General features: G+C 45.4%; 1 protein-coding gene across 3 annotated transcripts in view; it reads right to left on the bottom strand.

Moving 5' to 3' along the window:
- INPP5A (inositol polyphosphate-5-phosphatase A) overlaps positions 1-23,400 on the bottom strand; it is a 567,250-nt gene that overhangs the window by 194,502 nt on the left and 349,348 nt on the right. For all 3 annotated transcript variants that reach the window (XM_088476881.1, XM_088476880.1, XM_088476879.1), the window contains exons 7-8: positions 9,009-9,061; positions 1,889-2,008 (exon numbers count right to left, since the gene is read on the bottom strand). In XM_088476881.1, coding sequence (XP_088333007.1) covers positions 1,889-2,008; positions 9,009-9,061 — 173 coding nt within the window. The remainder of the gene's footprint in view (positions 1-1,888; positions 2,009-9,008; positions 9,062-23,400) is intronic.

Here is a 23,400-nt window from a genome sequence, read left to right as displayed (position 1 = left end):
GTGACCCCCAGACAAAAGGGGGAGGGGCAAGTCTCAGAACGGGGGCCAAAAGTGTCCTCTCGCGAGCTCGCTTTGCTCAGAATCCCGACAGGGTTAAATACTGACACTTCTTGTTTGGTATGCTAACCCTCCCCCTCTCTCTACCCTAACCCTCCCTCTTTGGCGCCTAACCCTAACCTCTGCCCCTACTGCCTGAACCTAACCTCACCCCTCCCCGCACCCTAAACCTCCCCTTTTACTAACTAACACTAACCCTTCCCCTGGTGCCTAACCCTAAACCTAACCCTTCCCCCAACCCCGCTACTTACCTTTGGCATCCCGGTGGTCGGGATGCTGGCGCCTGGATTCTGACCGGCGTCAGTATTACAGCGCTGGTAATGTAAGAGTCGGCAACATGACCCCCGAGATGCCGAACGCATCCCCTTTCTCCAACTTGGATCTAGCAACAACCCTCACTGAATGCACTGCTGGGAGCTGTGTAAGTCCCATGAGACTTTGCATAAAAGGTCAAAGAGGCATATGCCAAGCTCTGATTGGTGGAGCTCATCACATGCTTCTCTGACCCATGGAGCAGATCAGCAGCCGCCTCATGGGGGGGGGGGATGCATCAGAGGAAGGCAGCAGGTGTAATGTTTGCTGTACACTGAGGAATGAACAGAAGCAGTGAAGTAATTACTATGTTGGATACACACACACACACCTGTATGTAACGTCAGACTTCGAGAATAAAGTTTAGGGAAAATGAGTGTGCATATTTGTTTATTTTTGACCACATTTGCCAACTCACAATACAGACTATTGACACCTCCTATATTAAGACTAAACAAAATCAAATTAAATGTGCAGCTATTTATACCCTTCTGAAATCTGTGTTTTGTTTTTTTGTTTTTTTTAATAAGAATGTTTCTATGCTCTTGGTGTTTGGTGATTATAAGGTGACGTCTGAGCCTGTCTTCCTCCTCTGGGTATAGCCAGCCCAGCATAGTGTGTGTAGTGGTGTGTGATAAGAATGTGTGGCATGAATGCAGTGCGCACTGCACCTATTGTGCTAAACTTAATGCATTATTACTTGTTGCATGAATTGCAGGATTAGAGGGACTGGGAGCCCCAATGTCTGTATTTGGGTGGAGCCTGCGTTGTAGTCACTAAGTGTGCGTGTACATAGGGTGGCCAGATGAAGCAAAGTTTGCGGCATTTGGGAGGTGTATTTGTTTTTCATTCTTTAATTTTTTTCTTGTTTTACACCTACAGTGTATTTGCACTGGTGTGTGTATAGTACAGGGAATAGCCGGGTGCATACACTGGGCTTGATCCTATTATTAGGTGCAAGTAGGGTCCTGCGAGCCGTTCTCACTGCAAACTTGTGTTGCATGATGGTATCTGTAGTCCAAAAGCGAAGCTCAGTGCACTGTAGCGATAAGCTCCTAAGCCTATACCAAACTGCAACTCCCGGCAGTACGCAGGTAACTGTCCTCCTCCTCTCCTGGCACTGATTGGAAAAACTGTATGTACAGGGACACACTTTTGGCTGCATGCATTCCTGAAGCTGCACGGTAAGCTCTGTATTAGTGTTGTGTCTTAGTGATGAGACAGAGCAGTGATGTCCCCATACAGAGCCAAATCAGCAAAAGTAAAGACTTGTCAGGGTGGTGGTGTAGCAGTTACTCCAGCTGCCCCTAAGGGGGCCACATTCAGCAATTTAAGGGCACCAAAATTAAATTAGATCTTTCCCCCCCAACCTAAAAACATTGTGGTGCCCCTGGTCGTACTTAACCAAATACATCTAGGTACTAAAAAATACCTAAAGACTAATATGATCTGTCTATTCCACTCACACACCACTAGGGGAGCTTTACAAGAGTAACAACTGCAGCAACCAGCCACATACCTATTTAAAACATAACTTAGAGCCTTCTGTCGTATTCCTGAGTAGGTAGATGGGCTGGATTCCCAAGCAATTAAATTGGAAGCATCGTGGAAAAGATGAATGTTCACCAAGTCAAAGGCACTGCAAAAAAAAAAAGAAAAAAAAGAGGGAGATTGTTAAAAATAAAGAGTTATGGTAGACTTACCTTTGTTAACTCTTTTTCTTCGAAGTCCATAGGTTCCATAGGCATACCATGAAGAAATGCGGTTGGAGTGATCCAGGCACCAAACAGTTAAGCTTTCAGCTCCCAGGATGCCTCTGGGATTGTGCCTCCTCCACATATACCCCGCCCCTGGGGTATTTAGTTTTGTAAACAAGCCCAAGGCAGGAGAAGGAAAGAGGAGAAGAACAATGTATACTAGAAACACTCTCACACAAGATAAGGGAATCCGTGACCGAAAGAAAAAATACCCAGTGCAGCCAGGTGTGTCAGGGTGGGTGTCCTGTGGACCCTATGGACGTCAAAGAAAAAGCATTAATCAAGGTAAGTCTACTATAACTCATTTTCTTCAGGGTCCATAAGGATCCACTGGGATACCATGGGGATGTCCTAAAGCAGTTTCCCTAAGGGTAGGGACACTCCTGAGCAGAAAGGAGAACCCACCCCCCAAAGGAAACATCCTGAGAGGCAAAAGTATCAAAGGCGTAGAACCTAAGAAAAGAGTGTGGACAAAACACCATGTGGCTGCCTTGCACAAATCAGAGGCGCCACAACGAAATGCCCACAATGGTCCCACAGACCGGGTAGAATGTGCTGTTACCGTGTTTGGAACAGGGAGATCAGCCTGCGTGTAGAAATAGTAATACGCAACCATCGAGCCAGAGTTTGTTTATTAGCTGGCCAGCCTCATTTGTGAAAACCATATAAATACAATAAGATCGTCTGATTTTCTATAATAGTTTGTACAATCCACATAGATAAGGAGAGCACGAACCACATCCAGGGAGTTTTCACCTACAGAAAGATCTGAAGACTGAAAAGCTGGAACCACAATCTCTTCATTGACATGAAAACGGGATACTACCTTAGGAAGGTAACCCGCCAGTAAGGAGAACAGCTCTATCCTGGTAAAAAATAAAAAAGGGGAAGCGACAAGAGAGCGCTACCAAATCAGAGACACTGCGTGTTGAAAAGATAGCGAGGAGAAAGTGTCTTCGCTGTCACCACTTCAAATCCACTGAGTCCAGAGGTTCAAATGGGGGATCCTGTAACCCTTTGAGAACTAAAGACAAATCACACGTTGCCACCACTGGGACAAAGGGCGGCTGCACTAAAAAAAAACCAACAACAATATTTACATACTGCAGAGATGCAATCTTTTGCTGGAACCATATTGACAGTGCAGAAACCTGTACTCTCAGAGTAGCCAGGTGGAGACAGAGGGCTAACCCAGCCTGGAGAAAAGAAAGTACCTGGGAAACCCTAAAAACCTTGGGGTCATACTTTCTGTGGGAACACCATTGACCAAAAGAATGCCAAACTCTGTAATAGATGCGGGCAGAAGGCGGCTTTCGTGCCCTAAGCATCGTTTGAATCACAGAGCTGGAGAAACCTTAAAAACTCTTAAGATGGAAGACTCAAAAGCCACGCCGTCAAAGATAGACAAGGTAGGTCTGGATGCAGGCAGGGACCCTGCACGAACAGATCCGGCCATAGAGGAATAGGAAACGGAGTTACTAGTATCACTGTTCTGCCTTTCTGCTTGAAATTTCTGAGGACCCTTGGGAGGAGGGAAAATCGGAGGAAAGAGATATGCCAGAAGTCCCATCGTACTGCCAGTGTGTCCACGAAGATGGCTGAGGGGTCTCTGGTTCTGGACCTGGGGACCTTGTGATTGTGATGTAAGGCCGTGAGGTCTACGTCTGGTAGGCCCCATTTGTTCACCAGGAGATGCAAAACCCCCGGGTGGAGAGCCCACTCTCTGGCGTGTATTTCCTGACGACTTCCACGACCCAGTTGAGGATTCCTGGGATGAATATTGGCGAGATAGCCGGAAGATGAAGTTCTGCCGAGATCAGAAAGTTTGTCACTTCCGTCATTGCTGCGTGACTTTGTCTGCCTCCTTGATAAATTGAGAAAGGCTACTGTGGTCGTGCTGTCGGACTGGATCTGGAGTAGGTCCTGTGCCAGGATGAGTGCTTTGTATACTGCGCTGAGCTCCAGAATGTTTATGGGTAGTGACTTTCCTGCTTTGTCCATCTTCCCTGAAAGGTATGATGACCTGTCACCACCCCCCTCCCCATCTGCCAAAACTGGCATTCGTGGTGAGGAGCACACAATGCAAAATGCGTGACCCTTGTACAGATTAGAGACTTTTGTAGCCAACGCAAGAGAGAGACGAACCTCCGGAGTGAGAAGGATCTTTTGGGACCGTATTAGATGATACTGCCCATTCCACCGGGAGAGAATCAATTTATACAGAGGCCTGGAGTGGAACTGAGCATATTCCACCATGTCAAAGGTGGATACCATTGACCCCAGGACCTGCATCGCTATTAGAATGGATACCCTTCACTTGCGGAGCAATTTGTGTACTCACAATATTAGGGTCGAAATCTTGTCTTCTGGCAGAAACACCCTTTGTGCTTGAGAATCCAAAAGTGCCCCCAGATGTACCATCTGCTGAAAGAGAGGATTTCTTCCAATTGATGATCCAGCCGTGATTTTGTAGGCAGGCAAAGGTCAATTGGAGATGGTGTTGTAGAACAGCTGGAGATTGTGCCAATATCAGATGGTCATGCAGGTATGGCAGTATTCTGGTTCCTTGACGCCTGAGGTAGGCTGTCATAACCACCATTATTTTGGTGAAGACCCGTGGGGCTGTTGATAGGCCAAAGGACAGTGCCTGAAATTGGTAATATTGTTCCAGGAGAGCAAAATGTAGAAATTGTTGGTGGGATGGTGTAATATGCACGTGCAGATACGCATCATGAATGTCCAGGGAAGTCATAAAATCCCCACGTTCCACCGCCAAAATAAATTGACCGAAGAGTTTTCTTATGGAACTTGGGTACATGGATAAACTTGTTGAGGGTTTTCAAATTTATAGTAGGCCGATGAGACTCGCTTGGTTTCTGAACTAAAAATAGATTCGAATTATAACCCTTTCCTTGTTGACCCAGCAACCGGGATTATCACCACTGCCCTCAGCAGGGAGCAAAGGCCTTTATAGAATCTGATGAGGGAGTTGTGCAAAAAAATTTCTGGTGTGGATGCCTCCGGAAAGTGAGGGCATATCCCTGAGAGACCACTTCACGGACCCAGGCATCTGTTTGATGCCAGTGGCCCACAAATTGAAGAAGTCGGCCTCCCACCCTTGGATCCCCCAGGAGAAGGCGAGCCCCTTCAGACAGAGGGTTTGTCATTCTGCTTAGAGGTTGGACATCTGACTGGCCAGGACCTCTTAAGCTGCTGCTCCTGCGACAACTAGACTGTCTGAAGGACAGTCTGTTCTTATTCTCTTCCCTGAGGGTGAAAGAACTGAAAAGGTGACTGCCTAGACTTTGAAGTAGCTGTTGGTGGCAGACCGGCAGATTTTGAAGCTGCCAGAGTAGCCACTATCTAATCCAATTCTGCTCCAAAAAGTATGTTTCCATAAAAAGGCAAGGATTCAAGAGCCTTCTTGGATCCAGTTTCTGCTTTCCAGGACCTTAACCAAAGGGCCCTATAAGCAACAACCGAAGCTTTAGAAGCCAGGATCAGAGCATATAATGCAGCTTCTCCCAAATAGAAGGCCGCTTTCTGAATGTGGGAGATATAGGACAGCTGTTCTCTGGTAGCATTTGGTAGAGTAGTCTCCAATGCCCCCCTCCATTCTTTAACAGCCTTGGATACCCAAGCCCCAGCTGGCCGAGTAACAGCTCCAGACAATGAAAACACTGATTAAAGACATGTTTCAAGTTTTCTATGTGTAGAATCTTTAAGGGAGGATACTGACGGTATAGGCAACGTAGCACTCCTGACTAAATGTGTCACATGAGCATCCACAGTAGGAGGGACATAGTACATTCAGTAGGTGGGAAAGGATACAAAGATGCTAATCTTTTTGTAGCATGGAACCGTTGATCCGGGTTACTCCATGCTTCTCCCATAAGTTCAGTGAGCTGCTCAGATTTCAGAAACTCAGCGTTTACCACCTTTTGGTGTTTAAACACTGGAGCCCTAGGTCTAGGAGCTGGCTCATCATTCTGTATATTTAGGATTGATTTGACCGCCCTCACCAAAGAAGGGTTCCACTGTAGAAGGATGGTCCTCCTCTCTTGAGATAGACCCTGGAGAAGAAGCCAGAGAATCATCTGATTCTCCTGATGATGCATTTGAATCTACATGCTGAGCAGACTGAAAATTATATTGTCCGCTTAGGTGCTTTAGTGGCTACTGGTCTGTTCGCTTGCAACATTTGTTGAAATGCACCAGCTGACTGAGCCGTACTCTCATTTGAGCGGGCATAAACATCCATCCAGGAAGGATGTACAGGGGGAACAAACATAGCAGGCTGTAACTGCTGTGGGTATCCCATTAAGGGAGGCAGCATGGTCCACTAACTGCGTCATAACCTGAGACAAGGAGGACACCCAAGATGGTTCGTGTACAGGGGATGGTAGACTGGACTGGTGAGGTGGTTCTTTATACAGGATGGTTTGTGTGCTGTCTGTTATAAAGTCCTGAGGGGGGACAAGGCCACCAAACTTCTTTTACATGAAACCAGCACAGAGGCTTCAGTTTCCTGTTTACTCTTACACATAAATAAAATAAGTGCAAATGTGACTGCCTTCACAAATAACAATAAATGTGAAGTACAATTTGAAAAAAAAAAAAAAAAAATATATATATATATATATATATATATATATTTATATTTTCATATTCCGAACACACCTGTAGCAAAGGGTTGAGGAGAAATAGTAGTGATAGTTATATCTGACAGTACAGAAAATAAAGGCAGTAACAACACAGCAGAGCTAGCAAAAGTCACATACAATGCATATACAAATATACTTGCAATGTGCCCTGAATCTATTACTCAAAAACACAAGGCTTCGTAGGATTTTGAGCACTGTATAACCTGGCCTCTTGGGAGACGTATACAGGGAGACTAGACCCAAACCTCCTGAGACCAGCAGCTTCAGCACAATAATGATAGTGGTTGCTGTGTGTCTCATACAGGTAGGAGGAGCCCAGACACGGAAAAACCTCAGCTGGATCAGCATCTGGGCTGGGGGATGGGCTGCCGGGGAGAGTCTATCTCCCCTATGCTGTAACAACCCCCAGGGGAGCTGGCCTTATACATGGCCGCAGCCTCTGTCCCCAACGGCAGACTGACTTCCCCCAGTGGTCTAGTGGGGGAGCAGACGCAGCCGCCCCACTACAGCAACCTCCGGCAAGTCCCCAACCGCCGGAAGTACAGACTGCCGTGTGGCAATCCGCGAGCGGGGAACCACCTTACCTGCGTCCCCGTGCTTCCGGCTGCAGTCCTGGGTCCCAGCATCGCCGCTAGCCAAGCTCCACTGGTGCACACCTAAATAACCAGTCTGGTTACTGGTGTTGTGGCGTGGGTAGGTGGAGCAGCAGCACAGGTATCCTTTAGGAAGCCTAGCGCTGCTTGCTCTAAAGTAAACTAAAATAAAATAACACATAATAAAAAGCTTGGGACTGCCTGAGCAGAATCCTGCCCCCCAAATTCAAAACTGAATGCCTGTGGCCAGGGGCGGGGTATATGTGGAGGAGGACCAGAGGCATCCTGGGAGCTGAAAACTTAACTGTTTGGTGCCTGGATCACTCCAGCCACATTTCCCCATGGTATTCCTGTGGATCCCTATGGACCCTGAAGAAGGAAGATATGATAGGTGGCAATATTTAGTACATTTCACCACAAAATGATATTACAACTATACAAGCAGGCATACAATAAACTAGTCTTCAGGTTGGTAAATTTCACCTTTTTCCATCTCTATACAGATTTTATTGTTATTATTTTGAATAATTACTTTAACATTTTTGGCGCTCGTTAATTATACGAACTGATGCACGCTATTACAAATCTCCAACATAACAGTGTTGCTGATGTAGATTTTCCCACAGCTCCAAAACTCCCACTGACTGGCTGAAGCCCGAGAATAAATGATCATTGGGCAGACACAGTTTTGAAAACAGCGGCTTCCGTGTTCTAACACATGAAAGCAGTGTTTTCCAAGCTCATTCTTCAGGAAGCACTAACAGTGCATGTTTTCCAGGTCTCCTCAAAGAATCACAAGTGAAATAATTAGCTCTACCTGTGGTTCTTTTAAAAATGTGCCAGCCAGTAATGAATACACCTGTGCACCAACTAGGAAAAATGGAACCCATGCACAGTTAGCGCTCCCTGAGGAATGAGCTTAGGAATCACTTCATTAGAGGAACAATGGTGCCTGTATAATTAACTGGTACCAAATAGGTTTTCATAAATAGACTATAGTTATATGATACACTCGTAAAACAGAAAAGTCATTAAAAAAAAAACCAGAGACACCCACGCAGTTCCGCCAATGTCTGCCTCTCTGCTCCTGCTTGCTGATCACCTCATTCGCTTGCAAGATTCCTCCCAGTCTACTCCCAACCCGAGGAATACCCTCTCACGCTCAATAAGCCTGACACCACTGGCACAAATTTCCTGTTAGACCCCCAAACACTGCCACATTACAGGTTTTATGGTTCTAATTTCCTAACTCGGTCAATCCCATCATGCAATGTCTTCCTTCACCTGACAAAAGAAACTGATCTAAACAAGTCCTATCGACCAATCCTGGACTTACGAGTGTTCAACCATTCCCAAAACACAAAAATGATGACTGCTTTCTAGCTAGACGTTAATGATGACAGTTTTCAGTCTCCCGAATAATTTTGAGGGGGCAGAAAAGCACCAGTTTGCTTATATGATAAATGTCGATTTACGTAAATATCATATCCCAACCGTCCCTAAAATCTTCATCTGCAAGGAGACTTCATGTCTATTTGCGTTGTTTTACCACTCAAACAAGTTCCCAGACTTACAAATTGCTTTTGTTACACTGTCAAGTAAGCAAAAGGTCTTAGATAACGTACCAGTCAGTAATACACCACCGCGTTCGTATAAAGCCTTTTCTAGATGATTTGCTCTGAAAAATAAACACAACACGGAAGTGGAATTTAATGGAGGAGCAGCTGTGTCACTAATGAGAAAAACCGTAAAGTGATATTAATTTCACAACTCAGAGATTAGACAACCTGGATTATAGTCACATCCATATTGTGGCAATGGCACACCAAAAATGATTAATGTTGTGCATGTGTGGTTTGTTTAGAAGCATATATTACAGACTTATTGTTAATCTATACATAGCATCACTGCTCATTTAGGAAGACTGGTTTATTAACGAACAACCTTTGCTTTAACCATGGACAGAAGTAGTTACCCTAGATAAAATGTATCGTTAAAAAAAAAAAAAAAAAAAAAAAAAGCACGGTCTTCTGTCTATTCCTCCATATTGTTCTGTGTTCTGTCTATTCCTCCATATTGTTCTGTATTCTGTCTATTCCTCCATATTGTTCTGTATTCTGTCTATTCCTCCATATTGTTCTGTATTCTGTCTAGTCCTCCATATTGTTCTGTATTCTGTCTAGTCCTCCATATTGTTCTGTATTCTGTCTATTCCTCCAAATTGTTCTGTATTCTGTCTATTCCTCCATATTGTTCTGTATTCTGTCTATTCCTCCATATTGTTCTGTATTCTGTCTATTCCTCCATATTGTTCTGTATTCTGTCTATTCCTCCATATTGTTCTGTATTCTGTCTATTCCTCCATATTGTTCTGTATTCTGTCTATTCCTCCATATTGTTCTGTATTCTGTCTATTCCTCCATATTGTTCTGTATTCTGTCTATTCCTCCATATTGTTCTGTATTCTGTCTATTCCTCCATATTGTTCTGTATTCTGTCTTGTGCTTTGAGATCGATTATAGAAACAAGTTTTTTTTTTTTAAATAAACCATACATTTTATTGCAAAGATGACATTAATAACCATATATAAAACAGCCACCACAAATCTTACTGTACCATTGACAAATAATGAGATCCTGTGGACAAACCCATGCCTTTAATAAAGGGACACAGATGGTTTATACAGGTTCCGTGGGCAGCTAATTGGGACCAGGTGAGATGACAAGATGCAGACTTAAGGTGCCCACCTCACCTGGTGCCCTTCAGCTAGTCCCAGAACCTTGTAATTCATGTGTAGCCCTTATTAACGCTTAGAATGTATTGAATTATTTACGATATAATACTTAAGCTGCATACACACACAACGATGTTAGTAACCAACGATTTTCGTCCAGATTTTCCCTTGAAAAAGTGAACGAAAAGAGTTCATGAAAATCGTTCATTAATTTAGTAACCAATGATTTTTATAAACGATGAACGATTTTTTAATCATGCACACAGTAAATGGACATCGTCCATCGTTTATTCTGTACAACATGAACGATTTTATGAACGAAAATCGTTTGTTGGACAGTCAGAATGAACTACAAACGTGAACGCGCATGAACGATTATCATTTATCTTAAAAAGATGAAGATTTTAGAAACAATTTAACGATAACGACGTCGTTATAGTTAAATCGTTCAAAAAATTCTTGCGTGTACGTACCTTTAGACATTTTTTTTTACAATAGGTGTGTGACAAAATAAGATATTTCACAATTATTTTAACGGATTTAGAGTTTATAACTGGCTAGATGAAACGCGTCATGCACAGCGTTCCGAGTATTAGATGCTTTAGAAGTTGCAAGCCTGACAGCAAAAAGCAGATCATTTAGAGTTTAGTAATGTGAAATTGCAGTTTGGTGCTGACAAAATTGGGCTTTATTATAGAACGTTCCTTAAACAGCTAATAAAAAAAAAAAGAAAAAAAAAAGTTCTTTAAACAGTAGTCAAAATACATACATTCATTGCCATCAGCGGTAAAGTACCATTTAGGTCACTAGTGAGGATAAAACACAGCATACACTAAACAAACTGTGCCCATGTCCTTGCCAAGTCGTCAAGGAGTTGAAAGACGTCAATAAAAGTCAATGACAAAAGAAAATATTAACGTGTGCCATCCCGTGCCAAAATCCCAAACTAAATTCTTCAGAGCCTAGAAAACAAAGGTGCTGTAGCTACAGCTTATGTTGTGGAAAGCTAGAATGAGTGTTTGAAAAATGACAGTTAGGAGCTGATTGGCTGGAGCACCATATATCATACGCAACGAGTTTTATCACTCGTTATAAATGATAAAACTCATTGATAAATGAGGCCCTAAGTGTGTTTCTGTGCCATTGCCACATGGCTTGGGCAACACTCTCCAGGTAGCAAAACAAAACTGGATTAATACGAATGTGTCTTTTCTTCTCTCACTTTCTTTTGTAGCGTTCCCGCTAGGCTATTTTAGTGGGGCGCGGCGCCCTGACCTCCTTCTGGAGGGTAAAAAAACGCCCTGCCCTCCAGAAGGAGGGCAAAAAGCGCCCTGCCCTCACAGCCTGCAGGTGCCGTTTTCAGTGTCCCGCAGGTGGAGAAATGTGCGGTGACCCGGTCACCGCCGGAGAATAGACGCTGGGCGCATGCGCCCGGCATCTATTCTCACTGTCTGCAGCGCTTGGGGGCTGCCCGGCACGTCTGTAAGTGCCGGGCACGCCCCCAAGTATGATGAAAAGGGGACGCGTCTAATAGACACGCCCCCTTTTCATGACCACGTACTTTTTCCGAACGCGCGCGCACAAAGTTGCCCTCTCTAGCTCCGGCGCCCTGCCTGCCGCCGGAGCTAGAGTGAACACTATTTTGTATTACAGCAGCAGTGATCGCGCTGAGTGACAAAATATGTGGGTCCTAGGGACCCTACATTTAAAAAAAAAAAATGGGGTCCTATCTGACCATTTCTGGGACCCATCATAATTTATGCTGTCGGGATGCCTCCTGTCAAAATAACGTCAGCAGCATCCCGATGGTTGGTACCCCGACAGCGGACAGGTAAGTACACTTACCCTCCCCTTTCTCCCCCTAACCCTCCCTTCTTGTATCCTTACCCCAACCGTAACCCCCCCCACCCCGGGGTGCCAAACCCTAACCCCCTTTTACCTTCATCACATTGTACAGTGATGGTAAAATAGGCGCTATAGCACATTTTTACATGCTATAGGCTTTTGGGGACCTAGTTTTTAAAACCGAGCCTGTCCTGCAGTACGTGCTGTGTCCACAGCAGCCAATCACCACAGGCAATGTCTCCCCAACCAATCACTGCCAGCAGCAATTGATTGGGAGACGCTGCCGGCAGTGATTGGTTGCTGCAGACATAGCGCGCACAGCCTGCAGGCCCACTCTCTCAACCAATCGGTGCCAGCAGCGTCTCTCAACCAATCGCCACCAGCAGAGTCTTATCCAATTGCCACCAGAGACCGCCTCTTTCCCTCCCAGCGTACTCTCCCGTCCTGACTCCGCAGATTCCACCGGTGCTAGAATATCCTCATTGGCTGCAGCAGCGCTGTGGTGGTGCTGGGCACCTCTAGCTGCCTGCTCTCCATCCCAGCTCTCTGCATGCAGGAGGCCGGGAAGGTCGACACTGCGCGGGACAGGAAAGAGCTGGAAGCAGACAACAATGACACAGCGGAGGCTCCCACCAAGAGGTAGGAGGTAACCACTGCTGTCTACTCTTACCCCCTTCCCTACCCCCCAGTACTGTCCCAGCTGCTATCCTGACTCTCCATCCCTACCCCCAGTATTGCCCTAGCTGCTATCTACCCTACCCCCAGCACTGTTCCTCGCCCCCAACTTCTCCCTGCCTATACCTTCAGCTCTACCCCAACTGCTGCTTGCCCCCAGCACTGTCCCAACTGCTACCTGCCCTCACCTCCCATATTATGTGATGGGACCCAAAAACTGATGTGGGACCCACAATTATTTTCGCTCAGCGCGATCACTGCTGTATTATATTTTCTGTCCTGATTACAGTTGATGTAAATTTACATTAGCTCTACACAGCCTATATCCATAAATTAACAACCACCATTAAATGAACAGGTAAATAAAAAAACCCATCCAAAGTCAACTAGTATCATTACACACAAGGCTTATGGAATGACATAACTTAGGTTTATGAAAGTAGTCACTTACGTACACTGTACCTCAGAGAACAAGTAAATATCATTGCCATGCTAAATAACATGCTTTAAAAACCTAATATGCCTAATGTGTCACACAAGCAGTCTAGGACACAATGGGTCTTATTCAATAACCTGAGATTTTACAGCAGATAATCTTACTGTACACTTTGCGCGCTATTTTCAGCATGCACAATCCCGCAACTCTTGCTATTCTATTCAATAATGCCTATTGCAGCAACCACGTGGTTATTCGACATTGCGCGACCTGGGGTGGGGTTGGTGGAGGGGGGGGTGCGGATTAAAAAGTGGGTAATGCAAAACCAGAACATCAAAAAAAATGGCAAACATAGGATAACAGTATAGATGGCTTATAGTGACCTGAAGTATGTGAGGTTCTTAGAATGTGTCAAATAGCCGATTTTTTACTTTTCTTTATTAACAGTGGGAAAGTAATAAACCATACTTACCTACTCTTCCAGTAGGTGTGGCAGACTCGTGATTTTTCAGAGTGGGTGGATGACCCGCAACCCGCCCACTTCCTACAGAAGTGAGCAGGATGGGGATACAATACTGGGAATCACCAGTCCCCAGGGAGGGAGTTGCTATTTGGCCATGCTAAAACTGTTGCAGGGAATGATGGAATGTGTAGTTCATCAGCAGCTGGAGGGCCACAGCCTAAAGACGTAAAGAGCCCGTCCCTGAAGTGGTCAGCTGCATCTCCTCTCCGGGCCTCTCCTGTAGAGGAGAAACTGAATCGGTATGTAATGCCGGCGGCTGTTTAGCTGCCGGATCAAATACAGACAGCGGCAGCCCGACGGGTCAGAATCCCGACTGCAGCAGGTAAGTACTCTAACCCTCCCCTCGTGGTGCCTAAGCCTAACCCCTCCCCCCCCGTTAGTGCCTAACCCTAACCCCCCCTTTCCTAAAGCTAAATCTTCCCCTCGCGGCTACACGCTAAGACACCAGGCTTACCTTCGTTCGGTAAGCCAGGTGTCGGGATTTAGTAGTGGCGCTAATGATCCTGACCGCATCCAAAACAAAGGCCTAGATTTATCAGCGAGTGATATTCTTGTTATCACTCGTTTCTAATCTTAAATGGTGCTCCAACCAATCAGCTCCTAACTGTCATGTGTTTGAAAAATGACAGTTAGGAGCTATTTGGTTAAAGCACCATTGGAGATTAGTAACGGGTGATCAGAATATCACTCATTGATAAATCTGGACCAAATTTGGCAAGTATGCAGTAAGTAACTGTTTTTCAGCATATTGAAGCCTCGTCTAGATTATTTTGGGTTCTAAAAAAAAAGTGTGATGTTATTCTTAATGGTTTTTAAGCAAGTTGAAAAAAAAATGTTGGGGGAAAACTCATTTCCCATCCATAGAATAGCCCCAAAAATACATGTCCCACATAATTAAACCCATTTTTTGAGCTTTCTACAGAAAATCACCAAAAATGACAAGTCATTAATGGCAGAGCATGTACACGAAGTCCCAACATTTTTACCATAAAATAAAGTTTATTGTTTACATTTCACCTTCTCAGGGGCTGCGAACTAAAAGCCGGTTTAATTCCGAATTGAATCATGTGTCTCAGATTTTCTAATTGAATAGTAAAAAGTCATGGCTGCAAGTTTATCAGCGGTAACGTGCATTAATGGAGCCCACGACCAAATGAATTTGGGAATGTGCTGACTGTCATAAGACGCAGTTGAGAGGGGTTTTTCTTCTCCTTCATCAATTTAGGCTTAGAAAGGAGAGGAGGGGCTGTGCATGGAAGTCTACAGCTTCAGATGCGACTGGCACAGGTTCTGAAGATGGCCATAGATTAATTGCTCAATGCAGCTCAACACGAGGCAACAAGACCATTGTCCACTTTGAAGTACAGTCCAATATGGCTGCCTACTTGTGCTGTCAAGCCAGGGGTGTATCTGTAATTGGTGCAGGGTGTGCGGTGCACACGGGCCCCTGGGTCCAGGGGGGCCCAAACCGTGCACCCATATAGTTTTATACTTACCTGTCCGAAGTCACCAGAGTGCCATTTTCCCAGTGACTCGCACATGCGCGGTACTGTTGTCCCCAGGAAAACAGTGCGGGCGCCATTTTCTCAGAGATCCACGCATGCGCAGTATATTCTGGCACTAAATCTACTGCACTGTGAGTCCGCTGCACCGCACGAGAGAGGAGGGGGCCCGCACCGAGTGTGCACACGGGCCCCCTCCTCTCTTAAAACGAACTATGTGTCAAGCAGTCCTGCAAGCCTGAACTGGGCTAAAAGAACATTTGCCATTTGTGGCTTTCTGATCCATATCAGCTTCCTACATTCCTCAAACGTTTCCAGTCATCATTAATAAAGGGGAAAATATTATTCACAATGGAGGTCCATGCTGAATATTTATTTGATCCATTTCCTCAGCTCTTGCACGGACTGCTACAACACTACCAGAAGCGGAGCAGCGATGGAGCTCTGTGCATCACTCTATTATCAATATCTTTTTTTCACATTTGCGGTGTGGTCTACACTTCTAGACTCAGAAAACAAAAATCTTCCGCCCCTATACAAACACATTGTACTACCAGAATAAAATGTTATCAGTGGCCAGGAGCGCAGGATACGTGAACCTTGACACAACTGCCAGGACTCTATAATCTTATCGCTGACAAAATATTGCTCGTTTTAAAAGTCATTACATATTGATTTGCAGAATTAAAATTGCTAGTCATTTCTGAAACACCTTCCAACATTATTCATGTTTCCTCTGGTCAAATAATTGCATTTGTTCATGCGGATAAATGGGAATTTGGGACCGTTCAGGAATCCAGAGCCGACAAGACGATGTCTCTATTACAGGCCGGCACACTAGGGATCTCTGGTAGAAAATGTGAATGAACACACGTATCTCGCTGGCAATGAATAGGGGATCACCAGAAGATGACACTAGTATGAAGATGACATTTTCCAAAGGTGTTCCACACAGCATATTTACTTAGTGGAACAAAGAAAAATACCAACAGAACTACAACAAATAGCTGTGTTTATTGTAAAGGCCAACTATATTTAGATGTAGGGCGGCATGCTCAGAAAGGGGCATGGGAACGGCATTAAAGTATTTTTTTTTTCTATGCTGCAAATGTATGAATCTACTAGCTGTTGCCAGCGGCTTCGCCCACGATGAAATCGGTTCTGACAACATTTTTTTTTATTTGAGGTGTTCTAGTTGTATTACTATGCATAGGGGCCCTGTCTTGGGAGTGGCCCAAGAGACCAGCAGCACTATACAGACTGGTGGCAGCAGTGCCTTCACCCACCACTCACACCAATGTCACTGTGTGCCTTGTGCACAGACTGCTATATAGCCTCTCCTATACACCCACCACTCACACCAATGTCACTGTGTGCCCTGTGCACAAACTATGTAACCTATCCTATTCACCCACCACTCACACCAATGTCACTGTGTGCCCTGTGCACAGACTGCTATGTAACCTATACTATTCACCCACCACTCACACCAATGTCACTGTGTGCCCTGTGCACAGACTGCTATGTAGCCTATCCTATTCACCCACCACTCACACCAATGTCACTGTGTGCCCTGTGCAGACTGCTATGTAGCTTATCCTATTCACCCACCACTCACACCAATGTCACTGTGTGCCCTGTGCAGACTGCTATGTAGCTTATCCTATTCACCCACCACTCACACCAATGTCACTGTGTGCCCTGTGCAGACTGCTATGTAGCCTATCCTATTCACCCACCACTCACACTAATGTCACTGTGTGCCCTGTGCACAGACTGCTATGTAACCTCTCCTATTCACCCACCACTCACACCAATGTCACTGTGTGCCCTCTGCACAGACTGCTATGTAGCCTATCCTATTCACCCACCACTCACACCAATGTCACTGTGTGCCCTGTGCACAGACTGCTATGTAACCTCTCCTATTCACCCACCACTCACACCAATGTCACTGTGTGCCCTGTACACAGACTGCTATGTAGCCTATCCTATTCACCCACCACTCACACCAATGTCACTGTGTGCCCTGTGCACAGACTGCTATGTAGCCTATCCTATTCACCCACACCAATGTAACTGTGTGCCCTGTGCACAGACTGCTATGTAGCCTATCCTATTCACCCACCACTCACACCAATGTCACTGTGTGCCCTGTGCACAGACTGCTATGTAGCCCATCCTATTCACCCACCACTCACACCAATGTCACTGTGTGCCCTGTGCACAGACTGCTATGTAGCCTGTCCTATTCACCCACCACTCACACCAATGTCACTGTGTGCCCTGTGCACAGACTGCTATGTAATCTCTCCTATTCAGCCACCACTCACACCAATGTCACTGTGTGCCCTGTGCACAGAGTGCTATGTAGCCTATCCTATTCACCCATACCAATGTCACTGTGGGCCCTGTGCACAGACTATGTAACCTGTCCTATTCACCCACCACTCACACCAATGTCACTGTGTGCCCTGTGCAGACTGCTATGTAGCCTATCCCATTCACCAACCACTCACACCAATGTCACTGTGTGCCCTGTGCACAGACTGCTATGTAGCCTATCCTATTCAAATGAACGTGCAACCCAAAAGCACCTCCCCCCCCAGTAGCATCGCTATGGGAGTGTGGGCTGCACAGGGTGTCACCCTCGGTGGGGGTGACCACAAGATGCCGGCTCCTCCTCAGTGACAGGAGGCGGGTGCTGCAGTGTGACATTCTCCTGCAGAACTCGGTTCCTGTCACAGAGGAGGAGCCGGCAGTGCAGGTACTAGCCTTCGGGTGCAGCCCAGCATCACTTTGGATGCTGGGCACGCCCCCGGAGCAGAGGCGGATTTGCCACAGGGCAACATAAGCTGCCGCCTAGGGCCCGGTGGGTCTTGTGCTGAGTGAATGTATAATAAATTAATAAGTGTGTCAATCAGTGCGTGCGTGCCAGTCAGTGGTGTCAGTGTGTTGGTCAGTAAGTGTTGTCTTTCAGTAAGGGCTATCTGTCATGACGTATATACTGTATGTATAATAATGGACAATCTTTCAGTGGGCAGGATGCATGTCGCATCGCACCCCAATGCTTTTCACTTGCATGCAGGCTTTGGTAATGGCGGTGTGCTTGTAGGAATGTGCAAAGGACCACTTTTCTCTGTAAGAGCGGCCCTTTGCGAAGGAGAGACTTCTGGGTCTATGACCCAGAAGCCCCTCTGGCATCCTTCTGCGCATGCACAGAAGGACGCACATGCCGCAGGGGGTGATGGGAGGAATCCGATTGGGTCCATCTCACAGCACTCTCCAATAGAAGCCCCTTAGGTTTCTAAAGCCAATCAGGAGATGGCGTTAACGACCGCAACCAAGCCCCGGAGTGGTTCATATTCTGATTGGTGCATATAAGAAATGCGGTCACACACGCATTTTCGGGTTTTGACTGCATATCTCCCCTTGCTGTATTCTGCCCAGTAAGGGGTGTCCGTCTCATTAAAAGGGGTGTCCATGTCATTAAGTATGTCTGTGTTAGTAAGTGGTATCTGTGTCATTCAGCGGTGTCCGTCAGTAAGTGTTTGTGTCAGTAAGTGTGTCTGTATCAGTGTCAGTAAGGGGTCGGTCAGAAACTGGTATGTGTCAGTAAGGTGTGTCCGAGTTAGTAAGGCAGTGTGTGTGCAGCTACTATATGGGGGCAATGTGTGTGTGTGTATCTACAGTATGAGGGCAGTGTGTGTGTGTGGTTATGGGGACAATGAGTGTGTGTGTAAAATTGCATGCAGTTGAAGAAGTGGGGCCCCAAACTGATAACTTGCTTATGGCCCCATGAGGTCTAAATCCGGCTCTGCCCCAGAGAGATGCGCTGTGAGACCACGCCCCCTTTTTGTTCGGCCACGCCTCTCAGGTGTACCGACCGGGTCACCAGACCCGTTGATGCCTCTGCATGGATCTCACATGAACTGCAATGTGTGTCATGCAATCTCCAGACGAACAGGTATTATACATGACAGTGACCACACAGACATTCTCGGAGCTAAAGGGCAAGGTTACAAAATTGCATCATGCCCGAGAGGAGTAATGTGAAAATAATGTCACTTTATTACAAAAGCACAAGACTAATGATGCAAGAGAAACCACAATTAATGTCAACACTGAGATTGTAGCTCTTATACAATCCATACGACTCTAAGTGAGGGGGTACCTGTTAGACAGACTTGCTCTAGGTAGAACACCCTGGCTTATTACTCTTCCCTTATAATTGCCTGGAGGCAGAAGGAACATGACATTATCAGCCATGCAGGTGTTGGAGTGGTGCTGCTATTAGAGAGTTCACCCTAGGGATGGCCATTTACAATCAATTATTCAAAATCATCAGTGTTTACGGCCGTGTTGAATACTTTTACCATCGATGGCGGAGAACCAAATAGTTTCCCACCATCGATGGATGTTGGATGTCTCGCTTCTTTTACAGGCTGAGTTGTCATTCACAGCTCGACCCCGCCCTCAGTAAGAAGCAGAGCCAGCCGCAACAGCAATGATGGTAAAACCAGAGATGGCACCAGACTAAATAAATAGTTACCGGCCATCGATTGTGTCACCATCAATGGATACCATACTGATGACTATCCCTAGTCCAACCCCCAATGACCATTTCATCTCTAGTGGCTGTGAGGCAGACTCTTGCAATGGCTGCTGTTGTATGTTAAGGTGATAAGTTGCAATGTTGGCACCACGACAAACGTCTACACAAGGGGAAGCATTACTAACGGGGCAAACTAATTTATTTATACATTTTCTACACAATCATTCACTAGCAGTTACCAATTATTAATCAAATCATAAGTGGTAACAGTATACAGGTATCAACTATTTCTCAGACCTAGAAGTAATTACTTTACTCAAATACAGAAGAGTCACTTCTATTAACTGTTCATTTTACATTAAATGTATTGCAAGGAGTAAAAGAACTGGCGATATGGATATAAATGGGAGAGCACTCCATCAGCATTAATCCACAGTACTTGCTGTGCCTTGCAAAAGTATTCACCCCCTTTGCATTTTTCATGTTTTGTTGCCTCACAACCTGGAATTAAAATGGATTGTTTGAAGGTGTGCATCATTTCATTCACAGAACATGCCTACAATTGTGAAGTTGTGTTTTATTATATTGTGAATCAAACATTTAGGACAACATAAAAGAAAACTTCAGCATGCATAACTAGTTACCCCCCTAAAGTCAGTACTTTGTCGAGCCACCTTCTGCAGCAATTACAGCTGCAAGTCGCTTTGGATAAGTCTTTACGAGCTTGCCACATCTTGCCTCTGGGATTTTTTCCCATTCCTCAAGGCAAAACTGCTCCAGCTCCTTCATGTTGGATGGTTTCCGCTTGTGAACAGCAAATTTCAAGTCTGACCACAGATTCTCAATTGGATTGAGATCTGGGCTTTGACTAGGCCATGCCAACACATTTAAATGTTTCCCCTTAAACCACTCGAGTGTTGCTTTAGCAGTATGCTTCGGGTCATTGTCCTGCTGGAAGGTGAACCTCCGTCCCAGTCTCAAATCACAGGCAGACTGAAAACAGGTTTTGCTCAAGAATATCCCTGTATTTAGCACCATCCATCTTTCCCTCGACTCCACCACCATGTTTCACTGTGGGGATGGTGTTCTTGGGGTGATGGGATTTTTTGGGTTTGCGCCAGACATAGCGTTTTCCTTGGTGGCCGAAAAGTTCAATTTTAGTCTCATCTAACCAGAGCACCTTCCTCCAAACATTTGGGGAGTCGCCCACATGCCTTTTGGCAAACTCAAATCGTGTCTTCTTATCTTTATCACTAATTAATGACTTTTTTCTGGCCACTCTATAGAATGTACAACTTATTGTGGTCACATGCACAGATACACCAGTCTCTGCTGTGGAATTCTGCAGCTCCTTCAAAGATTAGGATATTTTTTTGTATAACCCAACCCAGAATTGTACTTCTCAACAACTTTGTCCCTGACTTGTTTGGTGAGCTCCTTGGTCTTCATGGTGTGATGCCTCTTGCTTAGTGGTGTTGCAGCCTCTGGGGCCTTTCAGAAAAGGTGTGTTTATACTGACAGATCATGAGACACTTAGATTTAACACTTCTGAAGGTAATTTGTTGCACCAGAACTTTTGAGGCGCTTCATAGCAAAGGGGGTGATCACATATGCACATGCCAATTTTCAGAATTTTATTTATAAAGAGAATCTTTTTTACATATATTTTTCTCATTTCACTTCACGAAATTAGACTAGTTTGTGCAGATCCATCACACAAAATTGAGATTAAAAAAATAAATTACAGTTTGTAATGTAACAAGGTAAAAAGCCAAGGGGGGATGAACACTTTTGCAAGGCACTGTATATAGACGCACACCTGTGCCAAGTGGGCACAGAGAGTCTATTCCAGCCTGTGAATATGCACGTTTAATAAGTATATGACTCTTGCTATGATCAATTTGCATAATAAGAAGTAAATAAGTGAAGCCTATTACATTGAAAAGCCGCACTATATAATCCAACATCCATTTCTGCAATTGTCAATCTCTACACACCCTTCTGGTATTCAGGGACGTGTAGTCAGGGGAGGCAGAGCCTCCCTGTCACACTCCCTGTCAGACTGCAGAGTTGACTTTAAAAATTATTAGACTACCACAAAGAGGATATGTAGAACTTATAAATATCTTCTTTGTATTATTCTGATTGTTTTCGAGGCAAAACTCACCAAAATTGCAAGAGTCCCTGGAAATACAGGGAGAGAGATGAGACAGTAAGATCTCAGTCTCACCTTTGATAGCTCAGACACTGCTGGGGACTGGGCCACGAAGCAGCAATAAAACAGAGAAAAAAAAAGTGAATTGAGGCATGCCTCGAGCTCTGATGGACACCTCTGATGATCAGGTGACCAGTACAGGAAGTACTCAGACATCACAGCTCAGCAGCAAGGTGGGTAGGAAATTGGAATATGCAGACAAATACACAAAAGGAGAAAAAAGGTGAGAAGGGTCTGCTGTGGACAAAAGGACACTGTCTGGGGGCATGTAAATCACTGTGTAACAGGATAGGTGGTTCTCCTGCAGACACCAGTAGCTGGCACCTTCTGTGTAAAGCTGGATACACACAGGGGTACCGAGAGGGGGGGAGTGGGTACTAATTACCCAGGCTTTCCGGCAGGGGATCGGTGCCACCGCCGCCCCCCTCTTCCTCTTCACTCACAGCAGCCCAGAACACGCTGCTGTGTGCTGGGCTGCAGTTGGAGACCGCAGCAGTCTCCTATGCCTGTGGGGGAAAGGGATCACACTGATCGCACCCCGCCCCCCTTCCTGGCTTTGCGCCGAGCTGAGGGGCTCGCAGTGGACTTCTCCCCAGTGCTCACAAATTTTTGAAGATTTTTTTTTATCCTAAGGAGTTGTGACCACGCCTCCTGTGTTTTGGCCACACCTCCTGTGGTTAGGTCACGCCCCTCACCGCACGTCCCTGACAATATCTACATGTTGAAACTTGTCTAAAAGGTTAAGTGTAAATTTATTTTATTTGATATATGGCATTGTGGTGCTTTAAACACCCAGGGCTGGGCTATAAAATACATTCTTCCAGCATGAGTTAACACAATGGGCGGAATTCAATTCTCTCCAGCCCCTATCGCGCCCGACGGAGCTATTCTATTCTTGCTCCTGTCGGGCGCGATCAGCTGCCAAGCGCTATACTTCAGCTCGCAGCCCCAGGGAGATGAGCGCTGAAATGTGTGAAAAGTGACATGTTTGGGCGCCCAAACATCACTTTTCGCGATCGCGCCCAGCACTTTGGTCGGGTTTAGCTGCTTTACGCGGCTAAACCTGACCTCTATGGGCGCGATCAGCGTGAAATTCTGGCACAATTGAATAGCGGCCCGCGATCTCCTGTCACTTTAGATGGGAGATGCGGGCCGCGAAATCAATTGAATTCCGCCCAATGTGGAATGGCTGTTTACTGATGAAGCTGTACTATTAACACCAGTCTAGTTCCCAGGTGCCACCGTTAAAAGTTCTCGGGCACAAATCTGCTTTCAAATGAAGGGTTTTTCCTCTTTAGAATTGCTGCCTGGAATCAGACACTCAGGAGCAGAGTTGGGAAAATGTAGCACCTGTAAAATGCATTTCAGAAGCAAGATGCAGAATGATTAGAACTGTGCCATAGTATACATTACCTTGAACAGTGATTACCATTCTGCCATTGCTAAATTATTTTTAGAGCAGAGAGCAAAAGGTTTTACTAACTTTGACTTTTGTTCTCTTTACTTTAAAAACCAGGACTTCTATATGTCC

This window comes from Taudactylus pleione, unplaced genomic scaffold (assembly GCF_031769625.1).
Source record: "Taudactylus pleione unplaced genomic scaffold, aTauple2 ptg000198l, whole genome shotgun sequence".
Lineage (NCBI taxonomy): Eukaryota > Metazoa > Chordata > Amphibia > Anura > Myobatrachidae > Taudactylus > Taudactylus pleione.
The sequence above is the reverse complement of the archived record's forward strand: the minus strand, read 5'-3'. Positions and strand labels throughout refer to the sequence as shown.